Below are 25,898 nucleotides of genomic sequence, written 5' to 3'. Positions count from 1 at the left end.
ATCCGAACAAAAATAATAAAAACATGTATCCGTTGGAAAAGTTTCGGTCTTAAAAGTTTTCAGATACCCGATCTGTCCCACCTAGGCTGGTTTAGTGTGTAGTCAGTTCGGTATAATTTAAAGGCTCAACAAACCGGCTAGGCTCAACAAACCGGCTGAAGTCAACGACGATGGAGAATTTGACTTACTGGTACGGATCTGGTTTGCAACATTTTACCCGCTAAACCGAAACGGTGCGTTTTAACTAGTGTCTTTGCTTTTCCCCGGCGATGAAGGCAATGAAACTAAACAAAACTGTTTCGTCTTGTTTGTTGCGTCTGCTAAAACCCTACTCCTCGAGCTTTCACTGGACTTCGACAATGGCGGCGTCAGCTAAAACCTCCGAGGGTATGAAGACCGTAGATGAATCCGACGTGGGCATCTCCTGTTTCATCTCCCAGCTCCCTGGCTTCCGCGGGATTCTCAAACAAAGGTTGTTTAGATCAGAAACTCTCCGATAGAGTTTTATTTATTTTTTGTGAAAGAACGATTTTTTATGTGTTTAGTTCTTAAATTTACTTTTTTCGTTAACAAGTGGATTCAAAGATTCAACCTTTATGAAATATTTAAATTATTTGGATATAATTGAATTATATTGGTGTTTGGTAGATACGCAGACTTTATTGTAAACGAAGTGGATATGGATGGCAATGTTGTTCGTTTGACATCACTGGATGTCTCTCCTGAGATGGTTTGTCTCTACTTTGATTCACACTCACCTGATCAATGAGGCTACTTTTTTTATTTTGTTTATGTCTAACATTGTTTGTTGTTTCATCTGTTTCAGGATGTGAAGGAGGAAGATAAAAGGAGAAGTTCAGATGATGTACCACAAAGCTATGCTTCTGCAATTGAATCCTTCAGATCTCTTTGCAGTGCCTCTGATGCAGAGCGTATGGAAACTTTGGTTAACCAAGTCACTTCAGGAGCTGAAGATGAGATCTCGCCGGTTGTTCTTGATCCAAGTTCCGACAAGTCCAAGAGAACGGTATGCGATTTGATTGCATAAATTACATTATCTTTAGGCATTTTATGAGGGTTTACTTATACTACTACTACTATTCAGGCTATCCACAACTTTGTTAAAGAGAAATTCAAGTTTCTAGTGACCGACACTGTAGATGGTCCAGATCCTAGTTCGAAATGCATCCGTGTGCGAGTGAATTCAGGAAACGCTGGAGGTAAAAGATCGAAAAAGCGCAAGGAGAGAGGTGATAAGCCGTTTGATAGCAGAGGTTCAGAGCATTGGCCAGCGGATGTTGGCAAGTTTCTCAAGTAATAATAATTATAAAAACCAACTTAGATGTGACATTACATTTTGATCTGCTGCATCATATGTATCACTAACTCACTTGATATAGGTTCCATCTCTACAAGGAGAACAAAGATACACAAGAGGCCTTGGGATTGATCGGAAAGATGCTTGGCGTTCAGGTGCTTCCCATCTTCTTTCTTTGTTAAATGAGCTTTCTTAAGCCATTGTACTTTCATTGATAAGCTGCGTTTTGAATTGGTCCTTCAAATTTTCAGCCAAAGTCCTTTGGATTCTCTGGAACAAAAGATAAGAGATCAGTTTCAACTCAACGTGTAAGTAATCTGTACCTGTTTCCTTGGTAAGATGAGTAGTATCATTGTTACAATGCATAATATGAGATTGTTTTGGGCTTCTAGGTAACTGTGTTCAAACAGCAATCTAGCAAATTGGCTGCGCTTAACAAGAGATTGTTTGGGATCAAAGTTGGTGACTTCTGGTAAGCCAACATATTCTTGAACGTGTATAATTTGTCTTTTTGTGATCTTAGTGGTAATGATGATTGTTTGTGCTTTCCAGCCTTGTCAAAGAGGGCCTTCTCCTTGGGCAGCTGATGGGAAACAGATTTACAATCACATTAAGGTGAGAATGTAACTGAACACTGTAAAAAAATTAACTTTATGATGTAACTTCCAAAATCTCTTCTCCAAGAAAGCAATTATTGACCTTATATGTATAAATTTCCATATTTTTTCAGAGGAGTGGTTGCGGATTCTGAAGAGACTATCAAAAAGTCTGCAGAGTCCTTGGGCAAAGATGGCTTCATCAACTACTTTGGCTTGCAGGTATTATATTTACTCGTTTTAGTAGCTAATATGGCTTCTCTAAAAATTTCAGTTAAATTTTATTAAATATTTTACTTGTATATGACAGCGTTTTGGAAGTGGTTCAGTACCAACCCACCATGTTGGAGCCGCACTACTGAAAGGAGAGTGGAAAGAAGCTGTAGACATGATTCTTGATCCAAGAGAAAGTGATATCCTTTTAAAATGACTTAGTCTCTCAGCTATAATTGCTAATACCTGTGAAAACCATATTAGTGGCTCTAAGCAATGCATGATTTTTCTTGACTTTGAGATTTTCTCCACAAAGGAATGTAGTAAACGAGGCCCGTGAATATTACAAAGAAACTGGTGACATTGACGGGACTCTAAGGCAGCTACCGCGATACCTCGTTGCTGAAAGAGCCATTGTAAGTATTCAGCTGTTCATGTGTTGGGGTCTGCCATTATTGGGTTTCTATATTAATCAGTTTTAATTTTGGGCTGTTTTTAAACAGCTGCAGTGTCTGAAGAAATGTCCTGGGAACTACCTGCAGGCTCTGAAAGGCATACCCAGAACTTTGAGAATGATGTAATAATCTGTCTATTTTAATAACTTCTTCTGGAACAGTCGCCTCTTGCCAAGCTAAGGGCACAAATGAAGTTTCTTAGGTTAATGTACATGTGATCCATGTTGTGCAGGTATGTACATAGTTATCAGAGCTACTTATGGAACAATGCAGCAAGTCTGCGCGTGCAAAAATACGGTACGCCTGTTTTCTTTCTTAATCAGCTCTTGGCCGTTCTGTATGCTTTTCAATGGAGGGTTTTTAACTTTCACACACTTGTTTTTGTGGTGTGGCAGGGACCAACCAAGTTGTGTTGGGGGACTTGGTGAGTACAAAGGTAGATGATGCCAAGAGAATCGTTGGCAGTTTGAACTCTGAACAGAAGGAAAACAGCGAGGAGGCATTGGATTGTGACCAGTTAGATGATACTGCTGTTGTTGATCTTCCAGGAGAAAGGAGTGACCTCGTTAAGGTTATTTTCTTTTTGGGAACTTCTTACTTAAGCCACCAATAGTTGAAAACTTTCGTTGCATTCATCTTGTTCGAATCTTTGGGTTTGAAGTCTAATTAAAGAGGTTGTTTATGTATTGTCTTTTATCAGTGGTATTTAGCGTTATTCATGTTGTGCTGCTTTCTTTTGTGTTCCTCAGGTTGTAGGTATAGAAGACGTGGAAGCTGGAACTTACCCGACCAGTGACATCGTCCTCCCTCTACCTGGGTAAGTTGCTTGCAGGACTTTCCAATAGAAGTAGATTGAACGTTTTGTACTTCTTGAAAGTTTGAAACTAAAATACCTTTTTCTTTTCTTCAACAGTTCCAGAGTTATTTATCCATCCAATGACATTGCTGAAATTTTTCATGATTTGGCAAAGAAGGTTAACTCACTAGTTCTTGGTGTATACATTCCGAAGTTCTTTCATATCTGCTGATGGAATCTAAAATTTGCTGCTTACTTTACTCAGGACGGTATCAGCTTAACAGAAAGCATTCACGGTGTAAAGTAAATTCTCATATCCTCTTTCTCTTGTAGATCCTTATGCTTGTGTCTCTCTGCATCTACTTCATGCTATTAATAACAAACATTGTTTCAGGGAATTCTCAATAACTAGCATGACTGGTGGTTATAGACGTGTTTTCCAGAAGCCAATCGACTTTGAATGGTACTTGAAACCTCCTCGAGCTTTGAGATCAAAGTTTCTATGGAACCAGAGACTAATTTTATGTGTAATTACTGCAGGGAGTTACTGACTTACACTGACAGCAATAAACCATTGGCAGAGACAGACCTGGACAGGATAACCATGGAAAAGCCTGTGGATAAAGTAGGATCTGCTGAAGAAACTGAATCCGATAGCAACCAACCAGAATCATGTGAAACCGATTTGAAAGATTCCGAGCAGACACAGTTGGCTCTCAAAATGGCTCTCACTCTTCCATCTTCTTGTTATGCAACAATGGCAATCAGAGAGCTCTTGAAGACGTCAACTTCTGTAAGTACTCAAAACTCCTTTTCATGGAGATTATCTTACATTGTGCCTACTTAAACTTTAAAAACTAAAGTCGAAACATATATCTCAGAATCTGAATACTGCCTGTTTGGGTGAACTAATTACAGGTTGCATATCACAAGACACTAAACTAGTGATTAACACACTGGGAAGAAGCCATCTGCTCGTCATCTTTGCTGGTTGTGTATGATGTTTTGGTTGCTTCAGAGTCTATTCAGAATCCTATCTTCTTCTTTTTCATTTATCAAGGATTGTATCTTCTCTAATTCAACGTTGTATACTGGAATTTTTCTGAAATAAGCATCAAACTGACAATGAGAGTTCTAATTTCTTGAACAAATGTAGCAGATACAGAGAGGTTAGCTACTCATTCTAGAACACAAGCCTAAGTAGTTAACTTTGAAACAATTTTCTGGACATCTTCTGATCAAACAACTGTCAAAAGTGGAAGTTTTTATCACGTTGCAACATGTTAGAATTAGACTGATTCCTTTCTCAATCTTCCAGCTTAGTAGTTTCCTTGAAGCTCTTGGACAACCAAATAGCCGTCTCCCTAGGTGAGACTTTCCCTGGACCAAATGGTCTCAGCAAGACATTCAGCTCATCGTACCTCTCATCTTGAAGCAACCTCGCACTGAACTCAAGCAATCCCTCCAGCGCCTCGGCTCGTTGCTGATAAGAGCTAGGATCAAATCTCTGTCTTCTTATACCAGACGAACCCCTGCTTGATGCTCCAGCAGTTGCATTCTGATCAGATGACTCGCTTTTGTTTTCAGGGTATGCTTCCTCATACTGATACACCGCCTTCATGATCGCTCCTTCAAAGTTTTGGCCTGGTTCAAGGGTGAATTTGTCTTTTGTGACTGAGCAGTCTAGTGGTGGCTCTGGAGGTGGGCTGTATGAGCCTCTGGACGATGCCTTCTTCTTCTTCTTCTTTCCACGCACAACTGGTACAAATGGCTCTTCCTCGTATGATGCTAACGGAAACTCAATCTTGTCGATTCTTGGTGCGTTCATTGACACGTCAGGAGATTTTATCTGGTGGAGAATACTGGTTTTCGAGTTGTATAGAGAGTCTTTGATTTCTTTAGCAGGCTTTCTTGAGATAGGCATGGAGGCTCTACGAATCAAAGCCGCTGATTTTGGTTTGGTTTGCTGTGAGGAAACAGGAACCTGCAACATTATGGAAACAAACGTTTCTTTACTCTGACAATACAATCTGTAAAACCAGTAACGAAAAGCATTAAGGATATAGATCACTTACTTGTCCACGGCCACGCACAGGTGAGGCCAAAGCTCTCACTGGAACGTACTTAGAACTTTTAGAAGCCTCTGAGGTTCTACGAATAACCGTTCCATCACCACTTTCATCTGTAGACAAATCCACTTGTCTTTCACGAGTCAAATACGCAGCAGGCACAGGTTTTTTAATCGAAGAAACAGAATCTTCCTGGTTACCCCTGAACCTGCTTGGACCAAAGCTCTTGCTCTTGCGTGCAGGGCGCTTTCTCTGCTCAGGAAAGCTGCTTCTCCTAGCAGATTCAGATTCTGGCCATTCCGCAGGTAACACGTTGTTTCCTGGATCGTTCACTTTCAGATGAATCTTCTGGATATATGGCTGAAGCAACGGTTGTCTGAGAAGCTCAGCAGCCTATACAAAAGAAGAGAGATGAGTTTGTTCACTTTCACGTTATGACCATATACAAAAGGACATAATAATATACTTACGCTTGGTCTGAGTTCTGGGTTTTTCCGAAGCATGCTTTTAACTAGACACCGGCTGAAGAAAGCAATAGCATAGATCAGTAAACTCTAATAGAACTCACATTGAGACAAACAAGATCGCACACACTTACAATGCAGCAGAATATTGCGCTGGAAGTGGAGGAACGATTGATCTGTTAATCCTGTTTATTAGCCCTTGCATGTCCTGCAATAATTTCAAACGCCGGCAACAGTCAGAAACTTCTGATGAACATAACCCAAAGAAACATAAATGTAGGTTTCAGAGCTTACAAAAGCTTTGAATGCTGGCTTCATAGCTGTCATCTCATACATACAACACCCTGAAGAAAAGAAGACAAAGATTCAGATGACTATTCTATCTTTAACAATCTTAGCCATGGATGAGAAACTTGCCAAGAGACCAAATATCAGACTTGGACCCGTATGGTATATCAGCTAGTAGCTCGGGGCACATGTAGCTTGGCGTTCCAACCACCTGGTTTTAAAGAAGGCTAACTATCAAACCTGAGTCCAGAACAAATCAATATGTGAAAATTTTAAGGATACTATACTTACTGAAGATGCGAGGTCATCTGATGTTAAGACCTTGGCAAGTCCAAAATCGCCTGCCAATATCATTCAACCGATTTGTTACACTATGGTTGGTTGGTTGATATAATGTGACAAATATGTTAAATATATCACCTAGACGTATATCTTGATCCTTAGTCAAGAATATGTTTGAACACTGGATACACAAAATCAGTTAGTCCTTGGACGTATATCTAAAAAAAGTGTTAATCTTGGGACATAACATCAACCTTGACATCGCGATGGAGAATGTGATTGGCATGCAAGTATTCAAGAGCCATCAAGAGCTGAACAAGCCATTTGCAGAGTTTCTGATAACCAAACCAAAAACAAATTGAGAGATTTCAGAAATTTGTATCAATGGCGAGAATCAATCTATTTTTTCTTAGCACAAACCTCTTCAGAGAAGTGTACACCATTCGTTTTCTTTATAGCTTCCGCCCTGCAAGGCAAAAGAAGCAGAAAAAAGTCAGTAACTATGTCAAATAGCCTCTTCTCTAGTCAGTAGCAGGAAAGTGCTGATGAGAAGGAATAAGCTTACATGTCTCCTCCTTTGCAGTAGCCTATGATAATGCACACATAGCACCCCTGAAAGAACACATCCATAGACCATAGAGCTGGTTACATTTTCAAATTTTACAATTAAGAAACGAAAAGATATGTGTAGATGATACCTTTTCAACCCAAGAATCTTTATACTCCACAATGAACGGATTGTTAATTTTTCTAATCAACTCCATCTACAAGGAGATCACAGAAGATTATTAGTCTACAGAACAAAAGTCAACATCTATAGCTCAAGAATGATGTATGATCCATAACAGACATTAAACAACAAAGCAACACCAAGAGTTCTAAACTCCAGAACTCATGTCTAAGAAGTGACAAAAGGAGCTCCATTTGTTCTAAATATATATGTGAAATGTTTCAGAACACAGAAGAGATTTAAAACCAACCTCTTGATGAGCAGATCTTCTTGTCCTACCAGTCTGCCGAGCAAGCCGGATTTTCTTCAGAACATACCTTTAGACAGCAGAAGGATCAGACCATTACAGAGAATTCAATCATTATACTCGCGCAATCTCGTGTTCAGGTGAAGTACTTACAGTTTCTTCTCATGCTTATGTCTCACAAGATGAGCTGACCCAAAGGAACCTTTCCCAATTTGCTCAAGTACCTCGTAATGCTCCATTTACAAAACTCTGAAACTCACCTCCTTTGTCTTTGATTTTCGTCTATAGAATCTGCCACAAGATAAAAGATAAAAGACACATTGTATGATCAGTTTATCCTTCAATCATGCTTCTTGTTAAGCAACACAAGACCGTACCTTTTCTAAACATTATAACTACAACTTGAAAATAAAACGTAGCAAAAGCACTCAAGAAGCAAACTTGGCACGACGAACACTAAACAGAATCTTCAATCATATAATAAAAATCGAATCTTTCGTCGTATATAACATGCAGTAATCAAGAAACTTCTAACGTTTTATCGTCTCCGGTGATGTGAAAAAAACGAAAACTTTTCCAGAGATAATTAGAAATTACAGATTTCAATCCTCGGCCCTCGCATTCACAGTCACACAACGAAGAACAGAGCATTTTGCTAAAAGAAATAAAAACGGTTACTTTCGTTCAAGAAAGAGAGAGAGAGAGGACAGACCTTAAAACGGCATCGTTGTGAGATTCAATCCGCAGATTTAGAACAAAGAAAGAAGTTATTGCATTCCACGGAGGGAAGCTACTAAACGGCGCCGTTTCGGGAGAAGGAGAAACTGTAGTTAAGAAGAGGCATTATAGAGGAAAACGAAGGAGAAACTGGTTCGGTTCGCCATGAGACCTTGCTCTCTCTCTCTCTTGACAAGGACAACGACAGATTTTGCCTGATGGGAAGTGAATAAGACTTATATAAAATTTCAGACAACAATATACTTTAATATTAATTTGATTTTTTTACAGTATAATATCTGATTCACCCTTTTGTCCAATATGATGTGACTTTACTTTATTTATTTTCTTTTTGATTTTTTAACATAGAAGGAAAAGCATAAAATGACAAGTTCGTCTTGAGATAAGATATATTATTTTTTGTAGTTCGTGCATTAACGATTTGTTAATATATTTGGTCATTAATTTGATTAGGTCGCGTTACAAATATTTGTATATATGAAAAGTTTGTGAATAATTTGCTATATATGTACAATAGCTTTTGAGTATCACAAAAGTATTTATTGTCTTAAAATTTCTGTTACATTCAATAATAAATATTAAGTATTAAATGTCTGATACTACGTGTGACCTATCTGTTAGAATTTTCTTCAATTTAGTTGCTGCCACATTATATTTGTTCATGTCTATATTGTTAATAAAATTAATATGTTAAAAAAAAAAAAGACAATATTAATAGATTTTTTTTCTTTGAATTTTCCATTGTTATATTAGTAACGTTTTGTAGAAAACACTATATCAGTAAACTACATAAATACGATATCTAAGATATTATTTAATACTAATAATACAGTTTCAACACCAAATTTCTCAGCAGTTTCAAATTTTAAACAAATGAGAATGAAACAAAGTAAAATTAAAGATAAGTTGATGATATAGCCTTTAAATGGAAACAAAAACGCATGTCATTATATTGTGTTTAGAAGAAAGAGTATCTTCATCGTCTAGTTTTCTTGTTTTTTTGGCGCGGTCTTGTTTTCTTGTTAATGACCTAAAGTCTTCTTTTAAACTGATAAAATATTCGTTATCTGATCAAATATCACTAATTCTTTACAAATTGTTTGATTTTCTCTTAGTTTGTTTTTTTATTTTTGTCTTTTAATTTGAACATCTTTTTGAATGATTGTATATTTGTATAGGCAGTAAAAGATTGATTTTATAGTTGATGCTTTGTTCCGCTCATCCACGTCAAACACTGTAAGCATTGTAATTAAAATATAAATTCTTAGGGACTGTTATGAATTTTCTAAAATCTAAACTGTCATTCTCATGGACAGATTATGTTTTGGCACTGTCAAGCTCACGGTTAAGTCTAGCTTAAATCATTATAATGAGAAATTAAAGAACAGTACTTATCCATCTAATCCACTCGTGTTTCTTGTCGTTTCTTGAAATCAGGTGCATATAATTATAGGCAGGAATCATCTAAATATGTATAGTATTTAATTAATAGTGCTGCCCAATATGTTTAACTAAACATGTATAAATACCGAAATATAATGTACTATACAGTGTATAAACATGACATCAATGGTGCAAAGTAATAAACGGTCAATACATTAACATAGTGGCACCCAACAACAACACTTGAAGATTTTTTCCCCCTCAAACTTATTTGTTGATAGAAAAATGATTTATAAAAATCCAGTGCGAATAAAATATGTCTATGTATAATCATCCCCAATATAAAATCTAAATGCAAAAAAAAAATTCTAGTTGTTTATATTCATTTTTAAAAGGATGTTATAAGTTTTTGCAAGCTTTTGATCGTCTTACTTCACACCCACTTATAACTTTTCTTCTGCATGAAACCATTTATTAGACCTTTAGTAGATTAGGGCAAGGGCAAAACCGCGTGAGCGTATTAAATTTTAATAACCAGACCAGCTAGAAATCTATTTTTCTTTTTAAAAGATCACCTACTTACAGCTATGTAACTCTCATTATTTATTTTTGTGATTTACTGCAGAATTGTTCGATAAAAATTACAGGATGTTCAGTGTTCAATCCAGTGACCAAATTGTAGCTATTTTCTCTTCTCATCCTTTTCACCGTGCTGTATTTTATAGCTATTGAATATATGGATTCAAAAATACAAAATGAAATTCAAGAGAATAAATAAAATTTGTATTCTAGTAGAAATAACTTAAATTTCACCAAATCATTAATAATCATGCAGTATAGCTAGTTTTAGCTTTTGGGATTACATTAACGTATATCTATATCCCTAATAATATGTGTTTGCATACTCCTCATGTAATGTGCAAATCACTTGAATTTAGTATCACTTAATTTAGTTAAGAATTTAGAATCATAAAATAGTAATATACTATGATTTTCACTAAAAAAGAGTTCTGATAAATTTTGCTTTAACCACGGGATGGTGGATTAGTGGTCTTGAGGTAGTTACCACAACCGATACGGACCCGAGTTCGATATCCCATGTGACCACGGAACGCTTTACGCCCTCCCCAAGTTTAAAGTTAACGCGGCGTTGGTGTCGGGTCCTTGGGTAATGGGTATTAGTGCCGGCTGGTTCCGAGCCAAGGGATTAGATGGTTGGCAATCGGAAACCACGTGCGGATTACAGGCCCTTTGGGCAAACGGAAACCACGTGCGGATTACGGGTCGTCTTTGAACCTCCTGTTAAAAAAGAAAAAAAAAAAAAAAAAAATTGCTTTGAGTTTAATAGTCATTTTGTTTTTGTTTTTTATCAAAAATTCGAGTCCAATAAGAACCGGGCAGGCCATATATTATATTGGGCTTCTAATTTTTTTAATTTTATAAGCCTAATACATATTGAAATTCTTTCAAATTCTTATTGGGTTAATGAATTTTCCTCCGATTGACACAGCTGAACTAACTGAAGAGAACCTTAGAGATTTTTTCTCGGATCCGAGTCTTTGTATTTTTAACTAAAAAATTCAAACAAAATCCATTCAAATCCATTATAAAATCAAATATATTAGTAAATCCGTATGATTAAATAACACTTAATTTAATATAGAATTTATGAATCATTAAACCAATAACACATGATTTTAATACAGATTTTAAAATCACAGAACCAATAACACTAGATTTAGTTCGGATTTTCAAATCTATTCAAATACAACAAACAAAAACCCCTTAATGCGAGAACTGAAAACTCTTAACTTTTATTCATTTAATGACATGTTTTGGCCATTTGTCTTGAGACGTCTCTGTTGCAATCCATTTACAGGGAAAACCGGTGCTCCTTAAATATGTTAAGTTTCAGAACGTTCGCAGGTAAAGATTCTCTACCATGTTTGCACACTCCACATAAGCAAGCATTATAATAAAAATGCTTCGATAAATTTTCAAAATGCATTAATAAACTTAGAAATTTAAATCAAGAACAACAAAACACCAAAACAAAATTGAAAAAAAAAAGCAAATCAAAACATTGAAATCCAAGCACACAAAAACTAAATTAGTGACTAATTAACTAGTAACTAGCACAAATCTACTAAAAGGTAGAGACTACAAAGAGTAAAGATAACCAATTCGGTTTAGTTCAGTTTCTCTGTAATCACCATCAATGGACTGTTAAGGATACAGATTGGTACATAGAAGCAGGTCATTTGTTAGCATTGGCACATTTAGTTAGAAAATCAACACATTCAAATCCAAGCACACACAAAAAAAATAAAAAATAGTGACTAACTAGTAACTAGCACAAATCTACTAAAAAATAGAGACTACAAAGAGTAAAGATAGTCTAAGATTTTGCACCAATGCTAACAAATGACATGCTTCTACGTACCAATCCGTATCCTTAACAGTGCACATTAATGGTGATTACAGAGACACTGAACTCAACCTAAGGCAAAGTGCTCATATTTTTCTACTATGTAAGCAGTTATAAACGAAAGTAACGGTTTAATCCACATTAGCCGAACTAAAAAAATTCTAAGTATGAAAAAGATAATCTAACCAAACAACAAAAGCATCTTCCAGTTTCACATGTAAGTGCAACCAAAACAATAAAACTCACAAAATTAGATTCCATTTCCAGTTTCACTTCCAATTCAACAAAGCTTCGAACTTTAAATAGACCCACAAACCCCAAAACGTTAAAAACAAAAAAAGGTATTAAAAAAAGAAAGACAAACCTGTTTACACGCAAGCGCATTGAGCCGAAGCATCCGCTACTGAGTCTTGACGATATACTTCAAGATGCTAAACTTCTTATCAGTATCAGAAAGCTCCGTGGACTTAGCCTTTTCCACGAGCTCCTTGAGTGAAATGAACGATTCATCCCTAACTCCGCCATCGCGGACGGTCAAATCGCCACCCGCCCGATTCAGAAAACTTGGGGAGAACTCGACTATAAGTCCACCAATGATATTTTATTCCCTCCGCTTCGGATCACCGGATTTTGATTCGGACAGGGGAGAGAGAGAGTGAGAAAATCTGTTTTATGTGGGTCCCTGTTCTATCCACGTAAGCAGTGAGTCACTGGGATTTTTTTACATTAACCGTGGTAATTTTCCAAAGTTGAAATATTAAACTAATTGTTGAAAAAAAAATATTAAGCTAATTATTTTCCAAAGTATATACAGTAGAAAATTTATAAATTAATACTCGATAAAATTAATAAAAACTTTCAGTTCCAAATTGGGCCGGTTCAAAATATGATCACATAAATCGATTAAATAGTAAGCAATAATTATTTAAAAAATTATATATTTATATATGGTCTATTAGAATTATAAATTTTACTGTATATATATAATCTTAACTGAATTATAATTTCACCAAACAAAACTGATTTTGTTTATAAAAAAAAAACGTAATCTCCAATTTATCTTGAATGTAATGTAACCACCAATTTTCTCTTGATAATTAGTATAAAAAACTTTAAAACTGATACTTATCAATTAGAAATTAAATTGGACATCATCGTTATAAAATAGTGAATTTATAATGTATCTTTATGGCATATATATAAACTGAGTTTTTAATCTTCCTACACGAAAAAATAAATTTCAGACACAAAATCATGATAAAGGTAAAAGAGTTCACGTTTGTGACAATATTGATATTAGTATGTATATTTGGTAACAGCACTGGGAGATGTATTGACTATGGAGCGATAAGCACAGGTGATGGAGATTACCATCGTGTTCATGTACACATACCAGCAAATCCATATAGTAGAGGATGCGAGGAGTCCCAAAGATGTGGACGAGAATCTCTGTTAAATAATTTTTGGAATTATTTGCTAGAGAATAATGTAAACACTGGATGATTACCTGAAAAAAACATGTAATGAATAAAGCTGTTAAGAGTATGTTGTTGTGTTTACGTTAGTTTCCTACCATTACAAAGCAAACAGTTCGTAGCGAATATAATGCTTTGCAATCTTTGTTGAACAACAAGTCCAAACACTAAATTTTAAATTTCATAAATTTAACTTTGATTCATCCGCAGTACTGCCCCTGAGGGGAAGTCATAAAAACATGTGCGTTCGGTCTTCTTGACGGTAAGTAAATTCGGCCGTTTATTGAACAAAGTCTCTTGTAGCTCTGTTGATTTATGGTTAACAAGTAATCTGAGTGGTCAACGGATTGATTCTCTCAAGTTGCACTATGTTATTTTTGCACTCTTGAACTTCAGGCCTAAAATATTTCCGGCCGTACCTTGTTCATCCAACATAACAAAATAAAAATTGTGATGAACACTTCTAATATTTATTTTAATTGAAAATGTAAATTCTCAAATTAAAAATACAACATATATTCATTTACCAACGGAAGGCACACCTACATTTGACTAGTCAAATGATGTACTCCAATTGAGAGCGACTCTTATCTACCAGGCTGCTATTTCTAAAAACAATCAATTACAATTAGCCGCCTCTCATCATCCCCTGTATCGCGGTTTCCGAAGATACATAGTTTTAAACCGTCTGATTAGATGGCTTCGACCAGTAAGCTCCCGCCTAAAGGTCATCGACGGTTCACATGCAGACAGTTCCCACCGAAGTCTCACCCCCCATCACATCAGTTTAATTCCAAATTATATCACTTCTCGATCGTATTTTGTTTATCTATATGAAAATCAATTTAATTTACTAGAAAACTGCATAATGCCTATATATGTAGAATTTATAGAATTTTTTTTTCCGTTAAAGTTTTTTAAAATTAGATAAATGGGCCAGACCCAGTAAACGGCCGAAGCCCGATCACAGCAAAAGACGGCTACAAGCCCAAAAGATTACGGGCTAAATGAAAAATCTAAACGGGCCCTCGGCCCAAACTCAGAAGCCGCACGACCCAGACAGATAGCGTGTCGAGGAGGCTGGCTCGACACGTGGAGAAATCTGCTCCATTAACGCGTCACGCGTCGTAACCGCCTCAATTTGACCGCCTCCGCCTCTACGCCGCTGGAACAACACCATCGAAATCCTCGTTCGTCGGAGCTCAGTAACCGACAAGCCTCCAACGAACCCATAGCCGTTCTTCACCGCACTGTCATCACGCCGGAGAGTTCCAACGAACCTCGAGATCTACTCCGACTTTAAAACACTTCAAACCCTAGACACTCGAACCGAGAACCATCGCTTTCTTTCCTTGAAAGTCGTCACCTCGCCGGAGAGCTTCATCGTCTACCGAAATCTCATCCGCAGTGACCCAACCTCACCTTGACGACAACCACGCCGAACTTGACACAAATCGAACCTAGTAACCTTAACCCAAACGAACACCGGGTTCCTAAGCGGCAGCGCGGAGCTTTGCTAGCCTCCGCTCTCCGTAACCAAAAGTCGGCGAAGGCGAATCTGAAAGAGACTCCCTTCCCGGAAGCTAGAGCCGGCGACGGTGGATCTGAGCAAGACTCCACCTCCCGGAAAACACAACATCTAAACATGCAAGCCGCTCCCTCTCCATCGGGGACCTCCATACGAACGCGTCGTTACTCCAAAACCGACCGTTAGGGATGGTAGCGGTACCAGAGCTCGGATAAGGCGGTCGTTGACAGGACGGCAAAGAAAGAACGAAAGGGAACCACTACGACAGACAAGAAAGGACTCTGGCGCCGGCACGAACATTCACGCGCCGACCGAACTCCGGTCCCCAAAATAGATCTAACTTCTCTCTCTTCTCTCTGTAAACTTTGTAAAGAATATCTTTACACCATAAGTTACAGAGCTCCTCTAATCAGAGACTAAAGCAAACTTTGTAAAGAATATCTTTTAAACGTTATAAAGTACATTCGATTCGATGATAAATATATATTAACACGATTGTATGGAGGATAAATGTATACCGATGATATAAATCTAACCACCATAAGTTACAGAGCTCCTCTAATCAATTAAAGCAAGAGTAACAACCATTTGAAAAATATATATTTCATATTTTCATTTTCTATACAATCCAACCAGTTTTGAACACGATTGTATGGAGGATAAATGATATATCGATGCACGTGTACACATTTGACAAAATGTATTTCACCATGGTTTGAACACGTTATCTCTAACGTCTACAATTCAATTTGATAAAATCACAAGCCAAACATTAGTATATACTTAATCAAATTGTTTTTGTCAACATTATAATAATGTAAATAGTTTACTATTGATACAGTTCTTATATGCATAATATATATAGATACATGCATTAGACCACCTAGAAGACAAAAACTGATCAATCATGAAGATCAGACTTAGCATAACCCTCGTATTGTTATCATACACGGCGGCTATGGTGGCCGGACAACAATGCGGCCGCCAAGCTGGTGGTCAAACTTGCGCCGGCAACATCTGCTGCAGCCAGTACGGCTACTGCGGCACCACGGCTGACTACTGTTCACCGGACAACAACTGTCAAAGCAATTGTTGGGGAAGTGGGCCGCCAAGCGGTTCCGGAGAGAGCGCGACGGGCGTACGCGCCACCTACCATTACTACAACCCGGCGCAGAACAACTGGGATTTGAGAGCCGTGAGTGCCTATTGCTCCACATGGGATGCTGATAAACCATACTCGTGGCGGAGCAAGTATGGCTGGACCGCCTTCTGTGGACCGGCTGGTCCTCGTGGTCAAGCTTCTTGCGGCAAGTGCTTAAGGGTAAGTACTTATGATTCTTTTACAAGTTATACATGCCTTGTTTTAATTCTGTTTGCTTTTGTTCAGAACCAATACCAAATTTTTTTTTTTAGTTTTACACACTCCAAATAGTTTTTGCTTCTTAAGAGAACTTTTATTTTCACTTTAAATGACATTTTGATTAGTCTTTTTATATAAGATAAATACTCTAGAATAGCACTAAAAAAACATTTTTGTTCCACAAATAATACATAAGGAGAGAAATTCTCAAAATAACATTAATTCAAAAATTAAAAATAATTTTTTTATTTTATATGTAAGTTTTTTTTTGTAAGTTTAAGTTTAAATTTTGTGACTACGATTTAAGATTTAGTATTTAAGTGGCGAGGTTGGGGTAAAAGTGTAGGGCCATAGTAATTTAATCATTTTAATTTTTAATTAGGGTTATTTTAAAGATTTTTCTTTTTTTTGTGCTATTTTTGTCATCATTTTGTGATATCTAAGTTATTTTCCCTATAGGCTATATATAACACGTTATATTGACTTTTAATGATGTCAATTGTGGTGTGTTTGTGAATTTGAAGGAATCATATACTGTATATGCATAAGTTTCTTTTGTAACAAATCCTAAGCTGGTTTCTGAAAACTGCGGTGTGATTAACTGCTGATTCTTAATGGGTGCAGGTGAGGAACACAAGGACTAATGCAGCTGTAACGGTGAGAATTGTGGACCAATGCAGCAATGGAGGATTGGATTTGGACGTTGCAATGTTCAATCAAATAGATACCGATGGTGATGGCTATCGAAAAGGTCATCTCATTGTTGACTACCAGTTTGTTGACTGTGGCAATGAACTCATTGATCAGCCTGCTGATTTCAAAAACATCCTCGTTTCCGCCACTGATCGCGTTTGATATTATGTAATGGTTTTCGAGGTCAAGATCTATCAACGCATAATATAATAAAAGATCTCTATCTCGAGTGATATGTTTGTGTTGTTCTTGGCAGTTTTTAAAATTATCAATAAAGAGATGTTCTTGAATTTTTGAATATTACTATAGATACTAATACCACTAGTGCATATCCAACAACTATGCATAACTACGGAAGCCAATGGAAGATATCGCATGGCTAGATGTTTATAGAAAGTCATTGGTTATGATTTTTTTTCTTGAAAGTATGGTCATGGAAGATGTCGCATAACTTCGACGGTTATACTATACAAACGGTGGTCTTAGCAAAGACGTGCACGTTTTTACTTATATTGAATAATGAAAAAAAAAAGAATAATGTTCACATGGTAAGTACTCTCTTCCCTTGTGTCTATGGTCTTGTTACGTAATTATTAATGAGAAGAAAAACAAATTTTCTTTTACACTTTATTCACTAAGTCTTCGTCTATAGTGTATACTAGAAAGATATCTGATTTAGGTACTTCTCACACGGAACAAGAACATGGTATCCCCTATAGCCTGAGTAACTCAATTTTGTAATAATTAAAAAAAGACTTATTGCTTATGTGTCAATGAATTAGTTAGTTAACTAGTTATATGTGTCAGTTTCACTTTGAAGTTGAAAAACATGTTGGTCTAGTTCAATTTTTATATCTCACTAAAATATTTAATATCAACTATATGATATCATATGATATTAATTAAAGCAAGGTGACTATTTATTATATATTATTTTAAATAATGAAGATTTGTTAATAATTTGTATGCTTTCTATCATTTTTTGTTTAATTCTTTACTATTAAAATAATTATACAATTACATTAATCATATATTAAAATTTTGGATTTTTTTGTATATGTTGTATTTTGAATTTTTCAAAACGAGTATAAATTACTAAAACTGTTAAAAGTCTCACATAAACTTTTGTGATCAATGTTTAAATTATTTTCTATAATAAGGTACAATGATAATAAAATCATATAAATAAATAATTTTATTTAATAAATGTTTATGTTAATATATATATATACTTCATATCGTTTAAATTTAATTATATATCATATACGATTGATAAAATTGATTGTTTTGATTTATTGATTCTAAAATGATTGCGAGTAAACAAGAACGGTCATTTGATTTTATGTGCAAGCCAATTTATTACATAATAGTAATTGATTTCTTAGTTATTTAATATATAATTATTATTTTATTATTTCATAATATGCAGAAAAATATAAAATGAGTATTTATTTTGCACAAGACGCAGATCTTAACCTAAGTATGTATCTCTCTAATAATTTTGAATCTTAAACATTTTCTAGATCTCAGACCAAAATAAAAGAAAGAAATGAGAATAAACTCAAAAATCAATATTTATATCGAGCAATAACCAAAATGACACAAAAAAGAGAAAAATATCGAAGATAGATAGGATTGGCACGTGAACGTAAACTTCTCATAACCATAATTAACTTATCATGATATAAAACCGAGCTGGCATAGTTTCATTGTAACCAAATAGTAGGCATGAGATTCTTCGGCCTAAACGTTAGGTTTTTATGCGAAAAATAATTTTTTGATATAAAATATTTTTAAAAATAAGATCAGTTCATTAGTAAACAAATTATGTAATTAACAAAAAAGTTTTTAAAATTTTTTTTAAGGGCCGAATATATTAATTCGATCAATAATATAATTTTTTTCCATACAATATTTCTTAAATAATTTTCATATAAATTTACCATGCGCCTGTCTTACCCTAGTTAATTATTAAATCTAAATTTAATAGGACTGATACAATGTTGTGTTAAATAAATCCTATAATATAACCATATTTGCATAAATGTAAAATTCCGTCTGTAGTTACGGTTATAATCTATAGTTATACATATGATAAAAAAAATTCCTTTCCTTTTTTTGATTAGTTATAATTGAAGAAAGTTCAACAGCCACAAAATGTGTAACAAACGACTAGAAAAGTCTTCCAACAATAGGAAGTACATTGAATATTCAAATGAACGCCAAAGAGAAGTATACACAACGGTCCACATCTTTTAGGCTAAACTAGTCATTTTATAGTATTTTACTTTCCTATAAATAGAGTTTAATCAAATTCTTTATTCTATCCACCGCATCTTTAAACTCAAAAAAACAACGCAGATAAAAAATGTCAAGACTTAGCATATGTTTGTTGGTGTTGCTATGTGCCTTTGCTGCCAAAACAGCCGCTCAATCCGCTAATAACGTAAGAGCAACTTACCATTTCTACAACCCTGCACAAAACGGGTGGGATCTTTACCGAGTAAGTGCGTATTGCTCGACATGGGATGGGAACCAACCACTTGAGTGGCGTCAGAGGTACGGTTGGACAGCTTTCTGTGGTCCGGCTGGACCGCGTGGTCGTGATTCTTGCGGTAGATGCTTAAGAGTAAGTCAGTTTATCTATTTCAAACAATGTTGAAAAAATGCATTAGGCGGAAGTTATGCACTTTATATAGAATTAGGGAATAAACGGATACATCATTTTTTATCGGCCGAAAAACCATTTCGCTTATGATCGATTTGTCACCTATATCGATTTTTAGGACACTAATTTCAAAGGTTATGTTTTGAAAAACGCCCTATTCAAAATGTGGTGGATGTGCATATACATATATTTTATTTAGTGTCTTGAAAGTAACATCAAAACCACGGGGGGGGGGGACGTACAGCCATGGCTATGGGGACACGTGCCCCCATCTCATTTTAAAATTTTCTTCAGTAATTCTTATGGTGTCTATGAAATGCCTCCAACTGAAAAATATTTTATATGTATGTGCCTCCACCTATTTACATTCATCCATCTGCCACTGATCATAACCAAAAACATATGCAAGCGCAGGTGACAAATACTGGGACTCAAGCGCAAGCGACGGTGAGAATCGTGGATCAGTGCAGTAACGGGGGTTTAGACTTAGACGAGGCCGTCTTCAAACAGATTGATACAGACGGGCAGGGATACGCTCGTGGCAACTTAAATGTCAACTACGAGTTTGTCAACTGTTGAAGTTCATCGAGTTCAAGTTCATCTAATGATCTTTGATCATATCATCTCCGTATTATTATCTTTAACTAATAATGTTAAACAAAGAAAATAAATGTCTTGATCTTAATAAATAATAAAGATGAATAAAATAATGTGATTAAATACTACGTACGTACGTACGATACACAACACGCAAAGACTAAATAGACTTCTTTTTTTTTGTGCACCAACTTTCTTAATCAAATCTCAAACCAAGTTCGGTACATAAGCATTTAAAGCCTGCTTGGCTAACAGATCAACAGAACATGTGACCATTCTAATAAATGCTCTCTTACCTCAAAAACTTTCGATAATTTCCACCGCAAAGCTCGACCAAGCCGCCATAGACATTCCCAAGACTAGTAATTCATTGAAAATTCAAATGCCAGGTTAATAGTGTTAATCGTACGTACTACATGCATGATCAAAATGTTAAAGATAAGTTGGCTTTTGGCTGATTTAGAAAGGAAAGTAGAATTTATCATTCATATATGTCTCACAAAACTAAAAATATATGAAAATTCTAACTTTTATTGATGGATTGATCGAACTAGTTAGTCATATTTTTTTAGCAAAAAAAAACTTGTTAGTCATAGATATTTACATTTAATATAAAAATATTTTTAAGTTACATAAATCAAATACTAAAATGTTTTAAATTGAATATATTTGATTATTTAATCTGAATATACACCTATCTGCTGTCGAATAGAAATTGCATTTAGTAAGTGGTTAAATATTTATATCTGTGGTTTTTCTCATCACACAAAAGTATATCGATTGAATCTTGTTGGTCCAACCGGTGACACAAAAAAAAAATACATGTTGTCCCCAAAATAAATATACTCATACATCTTAGATAGGATAATAAAACCTTCCAGAAGTATATATATACTCAGACAGTTACTACAAAAAGAGTATATATACTCAGCACTCAGGTATTTAGGTAAAACTCATTACATAACACCTACAGGCAACAGCCAGCAAGTAGCTGATGAACGGATCCAAAAATTCAGGAAACTTTTAATCTTTGGACCACGTACGCCTAAAGAGACGTAACATAAAATGTGTCCACTCTAATAAATGCTCAATCTTATTACCTCAAAATTCCGATCATTTGCACCACAAAGCTTGAAAGAGCCGCCATAGCCCATCTCCCAAGACTACTAATCCATTGAAAATTCAAATCCTAAGTGAATTATTCACAACGGTCCAAACTTTTTAATATAGCAATTCCCCTATAAATTTATACGTCCATCTTTGAATTCTATCACAATATATTGTAAAACAACAAAACATATAAAGATAAGCCAATGGCAAGACTTAGCATATGTGTGTTCATTTTGCTATGCGCGTTTGCGGCTACAGCAGCCGCTCAAACAGCTTCTAACGTAAGAACTACTTACCATTACTACTATCCCGAGCAAAACGGTTGGGACCTTTACAAAGTAAGTGCGTATTGCTCGACATGGAAAGGAAACCAACCGCTAGAATGGCGTAGGAAGTATGGCTGGACAGCTTTTTGCGGTCCGGTTGGACCGCGTGGTCGTGATTCTTGCGGAAGATGCTTAAGAGTAACAACATCTCCAAACCAGACTCTACTTTTTATTTTTAAACAAAGCTTAGAGTAAAATACTTTCTAATCGTCCGACTCCATTTTTATTTTTAATACATTAAAAATGAGATTGTTCCAAAAATTATATAATAATATTGTTTTATTCAATATTCTATTTTTTTAACTCAAAAACAAAGTAGAATTGAAATAAAACTCTATTCTATTTATAGAATTATAATATTTTGGAGGAAAAAATTGAATACCGCATTGAATATAACTAAGTTAATCCATAGCAAAACCGCGGTTTGGAAACGCCTTTTACACATTAAGACTGATTTTTCCTCACGTTATGCAGGTAACGAATACTGCGACCGGAGCACAAGCTACTGTGAGAATCGTGGATCAATGCAGTAACGGTGGTTTGGACTTAGACGATGGCGTTTTCAAACAGCTCGACACCAACGGTCAGGGATACGCTCGTGGGAACATGATTGTCAACTACGCCTTTGTCAATTGCTGAAAGACCTTCAAGTTTCACCCAACATTCACCGTCTTGCATCTTATTATCATCACCATATATTGTAAAATAAAATAAATACCACGAGCTTAATCTTTCATATATAATAAGATAAATCATAATTGTATGTCTGTGTGTAACTTACTAAGATATAAAGTGATACAAAGGCGGACAAGCTATGTTATTAGTCTTCTATCAACAAATAAAGTGTTAACTAAAACACAATAAAATTAGACAAATATTATAGAATTAGTTCTCAATTTTTTTTATAGAAAATAGCATTAATATAATATATTTTTAAAAGATAGTCACCTAAGAACATTCTCAAATAATACGAATTAAAAGTTAAAAAGATTTTTATTTACTTTTTTTGGGTTTAGTATTTAAGAGTGGTGATAATTTTTATCATTGTCATAATATTTTTTTTTTGTATTTTCTATCATTGTCATAATATTTTTTCTGCCATTTCCTAATAAAATTATAGTTTTACCATTTAAAAAAAAAATCAAAGCTGTTAATCCTAACAAATGACAAAATTCAAGCACAAACAAAACATTGTTCCTAATGTTTTTAGTACACTTAAGATGGGCAACAACTGCATAAGGGGGAGAGACAAAGGTAAGAACCAAGATCAAAACTTCATACACAAACTAAACAGAGCCATCTCTCAGAAGATCTTATGATTTGTCCTTAATCTTGTCCTTGCCATGAAACTTCCTTCCAGCATCTACAGCTTCTCTGTAGAATAAACAAAAGACATCAACTATCTTGTAAAAAAAAACGACAAAAACCAAACATCATGAGTGTTTCAAACAAACCTGAACGCATCAATGAGCTCTTTGCTTTCAGGGCTAAGCAACACTCCCTCGTAAAAAGCATTAGCTGCCTCATCAAACCGCTGGAGATTCATCGATAACTCAGTGATTTATACCGTTTCCATGTTCAAAAATCAACGAAAGTGAGATGGTTTTTTTTTTTTTACCTGTAGCAAACGAAGAGCAGCGCCTTCTCTGAAGCAAGCTTTAGGCCAATCAGGCTTTAGTTCTCTGCAGGCTTTAGCATCCGACAAGGCGTGCTCACCTTGTCCTAACAGCAACCAGCAGAGGCTTCGGTTTGAGAAGAAGGTATGATCCGTAGGGTCAAAATCAATGGCCTATGTTCAAAGAAAACGCCACAAAATCACAAAAATGAACATAAACTAAGAATCTTCTTATGAGTTTTAAAAGTATATTTTAGTGTTGAATACTTGTGTGTAAGCGTCAATGGCTATCTGGTAATCCTTTCTGTAGAAAGCGTCTTGTCCTCTTGCTTTTGCTTCTGCAGCTTTCGCCTTTGCTTCTGGTGAGACCTGTGGAAGGTCTTTCTTGATCACAGTCACTCCAGATTTTGAGTTGTCCTCTTGTTCTTTGTTTGATTTCATGTGAGCAATAACTCCATCAACAGTCCAGTCTGAAACAGATTCAGGTTTTGTTGTCAAGCGGATGAGAGTCTCAACGATCGTTCTGTTCTCTCTCAAAGCTGCAACTTCTAATGCCCTATTGCCTTCCTGAAAAACCACAGAATCTGTGTTTCATACGGATCAAGTGAACAAAAGAGATGATCAACTCAAATAGATGTTTACCTCGTCTTTCTGATCAGGATCAGCTCCAGCTTTAAGTAAAATGATGATCAACTCAAAATCTCCAATATCAGCAGCAATGTGCAACGGAGTTGCACCACCAGCGAAAACATTAGCTTTGGCACGTGCCTGTAACAAAATAAGAACCAAGCTTTGATCTAAAGATGTGTATAGCAACCAAAAACAAGACAAGACTACAGATTAGGAGCTAGCATCTCAAACCATGGCCAACAGCTTTGTGCATGCCACAGAACCAGCTGCCACTGCAGATAACAATGGTGTGACATTGTCTTCGGTCTCAGCGTTAGGCTGCAAGAACATTAATAAAAACAAACTTTTAGTTTCATTGAAAAACTACGGTTTAGGTGGAATATAGATATACACAACAAGAGGTTACATTAGCTTTGTGTTCTAACAAGACTTGCACAGCATCTTTCTGGTCGTGGCCAGCAGCCCAAATCAATGGCGTGCCAGACTCGCTTTGAGAGTCAACAGGAACACCTCTAGATAGCAACTCCTTTAGCAACTCAATTTCCCCTGTCATAAGCAAAACCAAATGTTCAAGAAATTGGTAGACGGTAGTTAAGCGATTTATATGGGATAATTAATTAGGCGGATGCCTAGACTGATCCGATTTTAAAAGAAAAACAGCTTTACAAAAATCGGTTTAGGCAGGGCATAATCAAAACCAAATGTTCAAAGAAATCGTTAGGCGGTACTTAGGCATTATGAATTAGGCGGATGCCTAGACCGATCCTATTTTAAAAGAAAAATCGTTTTGTTTAGGCGCTGCCTAAACCGATTTTTAGAACACTGAGCAAAACACAACACTTGGTGACCTGAAACGAAGTAAACTACAACATACTAATTAGAAACCAACCTGTCCCAGCCGCATGATGCAATGCAGTAGCTCCTAGTTCACTAGCAATATTAGGATCAGCTCCCTGATCCAAAAGATACTTCGCCGTCCCAACCTGTCCTTGCCTAGCAGCATGAACAAGCGGAGTATCCCCTGAAACAACATCATTACAATCTCACATAACAAGTTTCAAAGTAAATGATAATAGAGCTATAAAGTAGACAAGGAAACAAACGAACCAGCTTCATCTTTTGTGTCAGCGTCAAGCTTCAGCTCCTCCAATAGATACCAGCATATCTCAGTTTGTCCTTCCCTCGCAGCGAAATGAAGCGCGCCGCGTTTGTTCGCGTCTTTGACACTCTCCACGGTTGTCTTCAAGCCTTTGCCTTCGTCAAGCTGCTTAGCAACATCTGCTTGGTGAAGATATATATCAGAGACAAAGAGATGCAGTGTCTTGAGGAATCTAACGAACTTACTCTTGAGGAACTCGAGGTTTCCGGTACAAGCTGCATTCAGGAACTGCTGAACTTTCTCCCTCGCTAGAAATAAGAATTAAGATTCAAAGTGTCAAACTTTCGATAACCAATTCATAACACTGAGACTCAATTAGTATTTGAGCTTCTTTGGTTCCAGTTGTGGCCATAACATTGAAAATTTTCACAATAATAAATAAAAGAACCGATCTTTCTTCATCAGATCAGTTCAACTAGAGGTAAGTGTCAGAACCCATCAAGGAATCTCGTTGTAATGACAAGAGATTCATATAGAGGAAGGAAGAGAGCAGAGCAGACCTGCAAGAGCAGTAGAAGCATCAGGAGCCATGGCAGATAACTAAGCTTACTTCTCCGATGAGTTGATGGAACTTTGAAGTGGGTTTGTCGTGTAGGAGTTAGTTCCGTTCGCCGACACCGAAGTTTCTGTCTGAATGCCAGCAACCTGAAGAAGGTTTTGTCTTCTAGGTTTTATAAAAACTCGAGATAAGTTTTTTTTATTTTACACCCTCACATATTTTAATTATTAC

General features: G+C 36.0%; 6 protein-coding genes and 1 long non-coding RNA gene across 9 annotated transcripts; 4 read left to right on the top strand and 3 right to left on the bottom strand.

The window, feature by feature from the left end:
- The first annotated feature begins 252 nt into the window (after nucleotides 1-252).
- Nucleotides 253-4,504, top strand: LOC106438997 (pseudouridylate synthase 7 homolog). The gene is made up of 20 exons (XM_048750095.1): nucleotides 253-472; nucleotides 649-730; nucleotides 827-1,027; nucleotides 1,106-1,314; nucleotides 1,401-1,473; nucleotides 1,570-1,626; nucleotides 1,711-1,790; nucleotides 1,871-1,933; nucleotides 2,049-2,136; nucleotides 2,225-2,327; nucleotides 2,440-2,543; nucleotides 2,631-2,704; nucleotides 2,815-2,879; nucleotides 2,978-3,153; nucleotides 3,332-3,399; nucleotides 3,496-3,556; nucleotides 3,644-3,681; nucleotides 3,773-3,841; nucleotides 3,919-4,171; nucleotides 4,297-4,504. The coding sequence occupies exons 1-20, from the start codon at nucleotides 270-272 to the stop codon at nucleotides 4,321-4,323; spliced, it is 2,094 nt and encodes a 697-aa protein (XP_048606052.1). The 5' UTR covers nucleotides 253-269; the 3' UTR covers nucleotides 4,324-4,504.
- LOC106438998 (serine/threonine-protein kinase Nek2) lies at nucleotides 4,487-16,028 on the bottom strand. Of its 2 annotated transcripts, XM_013880331.3 has the most exons (15): nucleotides 8,171-8,422; nucleotides 7,612-7,749; nucleotides 7,462-7,528; nucleotides 7,180-7,245; nucleotides 7,047-7,093; nucleotides 6,902-6,947; nucleotides 6,736-6,816; nucleotides 6,620-6,662; nucleotides 6,491-6,540; nucleotides 6,329-6,410; nucleotides 6,206-6,255; nucleotides 6,046-6,119; nucleotides 5,918-5,969; nucleotides 5,454-5,840; nucleotides 4,487-5,362 (listed from the first exon to the last, which is right to left on the bottom strand). In XM_013880331.3, the coding sequence occupies exons 2-15, from the start codon at nucleotides 7,695-7,697 to the stop codon at nucleotides 4,685-4,687; spliced, it is 1,809 nt and encodes a 602-aa protein (XP_013735785.2). In that variant the 5' UTR covers nucleotides 7,698-7,749; nucleotides 8,171-8,422; the 3' UTR covers nucleotides 4,487-4,684. The 2 variants fall into 2 exon arrangements, with proteins under 2 accessions (XP_013735785.2, XP_048606054.1); XM_048750097.1 differs by lacking the exons at nucleotides 6,736-6,816; nucleotides 6,902-6,947; nucleotides 7,047-7,093; ... (2 more) ...; nucleotides 7,612-7,749; nucleotides 8,171-8,422 and adding an exon at nucleotides 15,901-16,028 and having other exon boundaries at nucleotides 6,620-6,676.
- LOC106452809 (hevein-like preproprotein) lies at nucleotides 6,654-17,353 on the top strand. 2 transcript variants are annotated; one of them, XM_048750098.1, is made up of 3 exons: nucleotides 6,654-6,675; nucleotides 15,905-16,331; nucleotides 16,995-17,353. In XM_048750098.1, exons 2-3 carry the CDS (start codon nucleotides 15,918-15,920, stop codon nucleotides 17,223-17,225), a joined length of 645 nt encoding a protein of 214 aa, XP_048606055.1. In that variant the 5' UTR covers nucleotides 6,654-6,675; nucleotides 15,905-15,917; the 3' UTR covers nucleotides 17,226-17,353. The 2 variants fall into 2 exon arrangements, with proteins under 2 accessions (XP_048606055.1, XP_013750438.1); XM_013894984.3 differs by having other exon boundaries at nucleotides 6,655-6,676; nucleotides 15,901-16,331.
- Nucleotides 11,199-12,975, bottom strand: LOC125583352. The gene is made up of 2 exons (XR_007320372.1): nucleotides 12,372-12,975; nucleotides 11,199-11,516 (listed from the first exon to the last, which is right to left on the bottom strand). It is a non-coding gene; the product is annotated as an uncharacterized LOC125583352 (long non-coding RNA).
- Nucleotides 17,354-19,381: 2,028 nt separating the features above from the next.
- On the top strand, nucleotides 19,382-20,456 carry LOC106452811 (pathogenesis-related protein PR-4B). Its single transcript, XM_013894987.3, has 2 exons — nucleotides 19,382-19,692; nucleotides 20,146-20,456. Exons 1-2 carry the CDS (start codon nucleotides 19,432-19,434, stop codon nucleotides 20,308-20,310), a joined length of 426 nt encoding a protein of 141 aa, XP_013750441.1. The 5' UTR covers nucleotides 19,382-19,431; the 3' UTR covers nucleotides 20,311-20,456.
- Nucleotides 20,457-21,533: 1,077 nt separating this feature from the next.
- Nucleotides 21,534-22,595, top strand: LOC106345598 (pathogenesis-related protein PR-4). The gene is made up of 2 exons (XM_013784774.3): nucleotides 21,534-21,902; nucleotides 22,239-22,595. The coding sequence occupies exons 1-2, from the start codon at nucleotides 21,642-21,644 to the stop codon at nucleotides 22,401-22,403; spliced, it is 426 nt and encodes a 141-aa protein (XP_013640228.1). The 5' UTR covers nucleotides 21,534-21,641; the 3' UTR covers nucleotides 22,404-22,595.
- A 275-nt stretch (nucleotides 22,596-22,870) lies between these two features.
- On the bottom strand, nucleotides 22,871-25,841 carry LOC106452812 (ankyrin repeat, PH and SEC7 domain containing protein secG-like). Its single transcript, XM_022703431.2, has 11 exons — nucleotides 25,669-25,841; nucleotides 25,354-25,416; nucleotides 25,117-25,287; nucleotides 24,899-25,030; nucleotides 24,416-24,555; nucleotides 24,241-24,327; nucleotides 24,022-24,147; nucleotides 23,647-23,946; nucleotides 23,383-23,553; nucleotides 23,219-23,298; nucleotides 22,871-23,138 (listed from the first exon to the last, which is right to left on the bottom strand). The coding sequence occupies exons 1-11, from the start codon at nucleotides 25,697-25,699 to the stop codon at nucleotides 23,078-23,080; spliced, it is 1,362 nt and encodes a 453-aa protein (XP_022559152.1). The 5' UTR covers nucleotides 25,700-25,841; the 3' UTR covers nucleotides 22,871-23,077.
- Nucleotides 25,842-25,898: the final 57 nt, after the last annotated feature.

This window comes from Brassica napus, chromosome C3, assembly GCF_020379485.1.
Source record: "Brassica napus cultivar Da-Ae chromosome C3, Da-Ae, whole genome shotgun sequence".
In the NCBI taxonomy this organism is placed as follows: domain Eukaryota; kingdom Viridiplantae; phylum Streptophyta; class Magnoliopsida; order Brassicales; family Brassicaceae; genus Brassica; species Brassica napus.
This window is presented reverse-complemented; position numbering and strand designations above follow the sequence as displayed.

Bases quoted from the DNA above. Each gene is read 5' to 3' on its own strand.
- LOC106438997 (XM_048750095.1), top strand. From the start codon at position 270: ATGAAGGCAATGAAACTAAACAAAACTGTTTCGTCTTGTTTGTTGCGT. The intron at 1,934-2,048 runs GTGAGAATGTAA...ATATTTTTTCAG, and splicing joins AGATTTACAATCACATTAAG to AGGAGTGGTTGCGGATTCTG. The intron at 2,705-2,814 runs GTAATAATCTGT...CATGTTGTGCAG, and splicing joins CCCAGAACTTTGAGAATGAT to GTATGTACATAGTTATCAGA.
- LOC106438998 (XM_013880331.3), bottom strand. From the start codon at position 7,697: ATGGAGCATTACGAGGTACTTGAGCAAATTGGGAAAGGTTCCTTTGGG. The intron at 7,529-7,611 runs GTAAGTACTTCA...TGCTGTCTAAAG, and splicing joins CATAAGCATGAGAAGAAACT to GTATGTTCTGAAGAAAATCC. The intron at 6,120-6,205 runs GTAAGCTCTGAA...AAATTATTGCAG, and splicing joins AGCCAGCATTCAAAGCTTTT to GACATGCAAGGGCTAATAAA.
- LOC106452809 (XM_048750098.1), top strand. From the start codon at position 15,918: ATGAAGATCAGACTTAGCATAACCCTCGTATTGTTATCATACACGGCG. The intron at 16,332-16,994 runs GTAAGTACTTAT...TAATGGGTGCAG, and splicing joins CTTGCGGCAAGTGCTTAAGG to GTGAGGAACACAAGGACTAA.
- LOC106452811 (XM_013894987.3), top strand. From the start codon at position 19,432: ATGTCAAGACTTAGCATATGTTTGTTGGTGTTGCTATGTGCCTTTGCT. The intron at 19,693-20,145 runs GTAAGTCAGTTT...ATGCAAGCGCAG, and splicing joins CTTGCGGTAGATGCTTAAGA to GTGACAAATACTGGGACTCA.
- LOC106345598 (XM_013784774.3), top strand. From the start codon at position 21,642: ATGGCAAGACTTAGCATATGTGTGTTCATTTTGCTATGCGCGTTTGCG. The intron at 21,903-22,238 runs GTAACAACATCT...CACGTTATGCAG, and splicing joins CTTGCGGAAGATGCTTAAGA to GTAACGAATACTGCGACCGG.
- LOC106452812 (XM_022703431.2), bottom strand. From the start codon at position 25,699: ATGGCTCCTGATGCTTCTACTGCTCTTGCAG. The intron at 23,299-23,382 runs GTAAAAAAAAAA...ATGAATCTCCAG, and splicing joins CTGCTCTTCGTTTGCTACAG to CGGTTTGATGAGGCAGCTAA. The intron at 23,139-23,218 runs GTTTGTTTGAAA...TTTATTCTACAG, and splicing joins GAGCTCATTGATGCGTTCAG to AGAAGCTGTAGATGCTGGAA.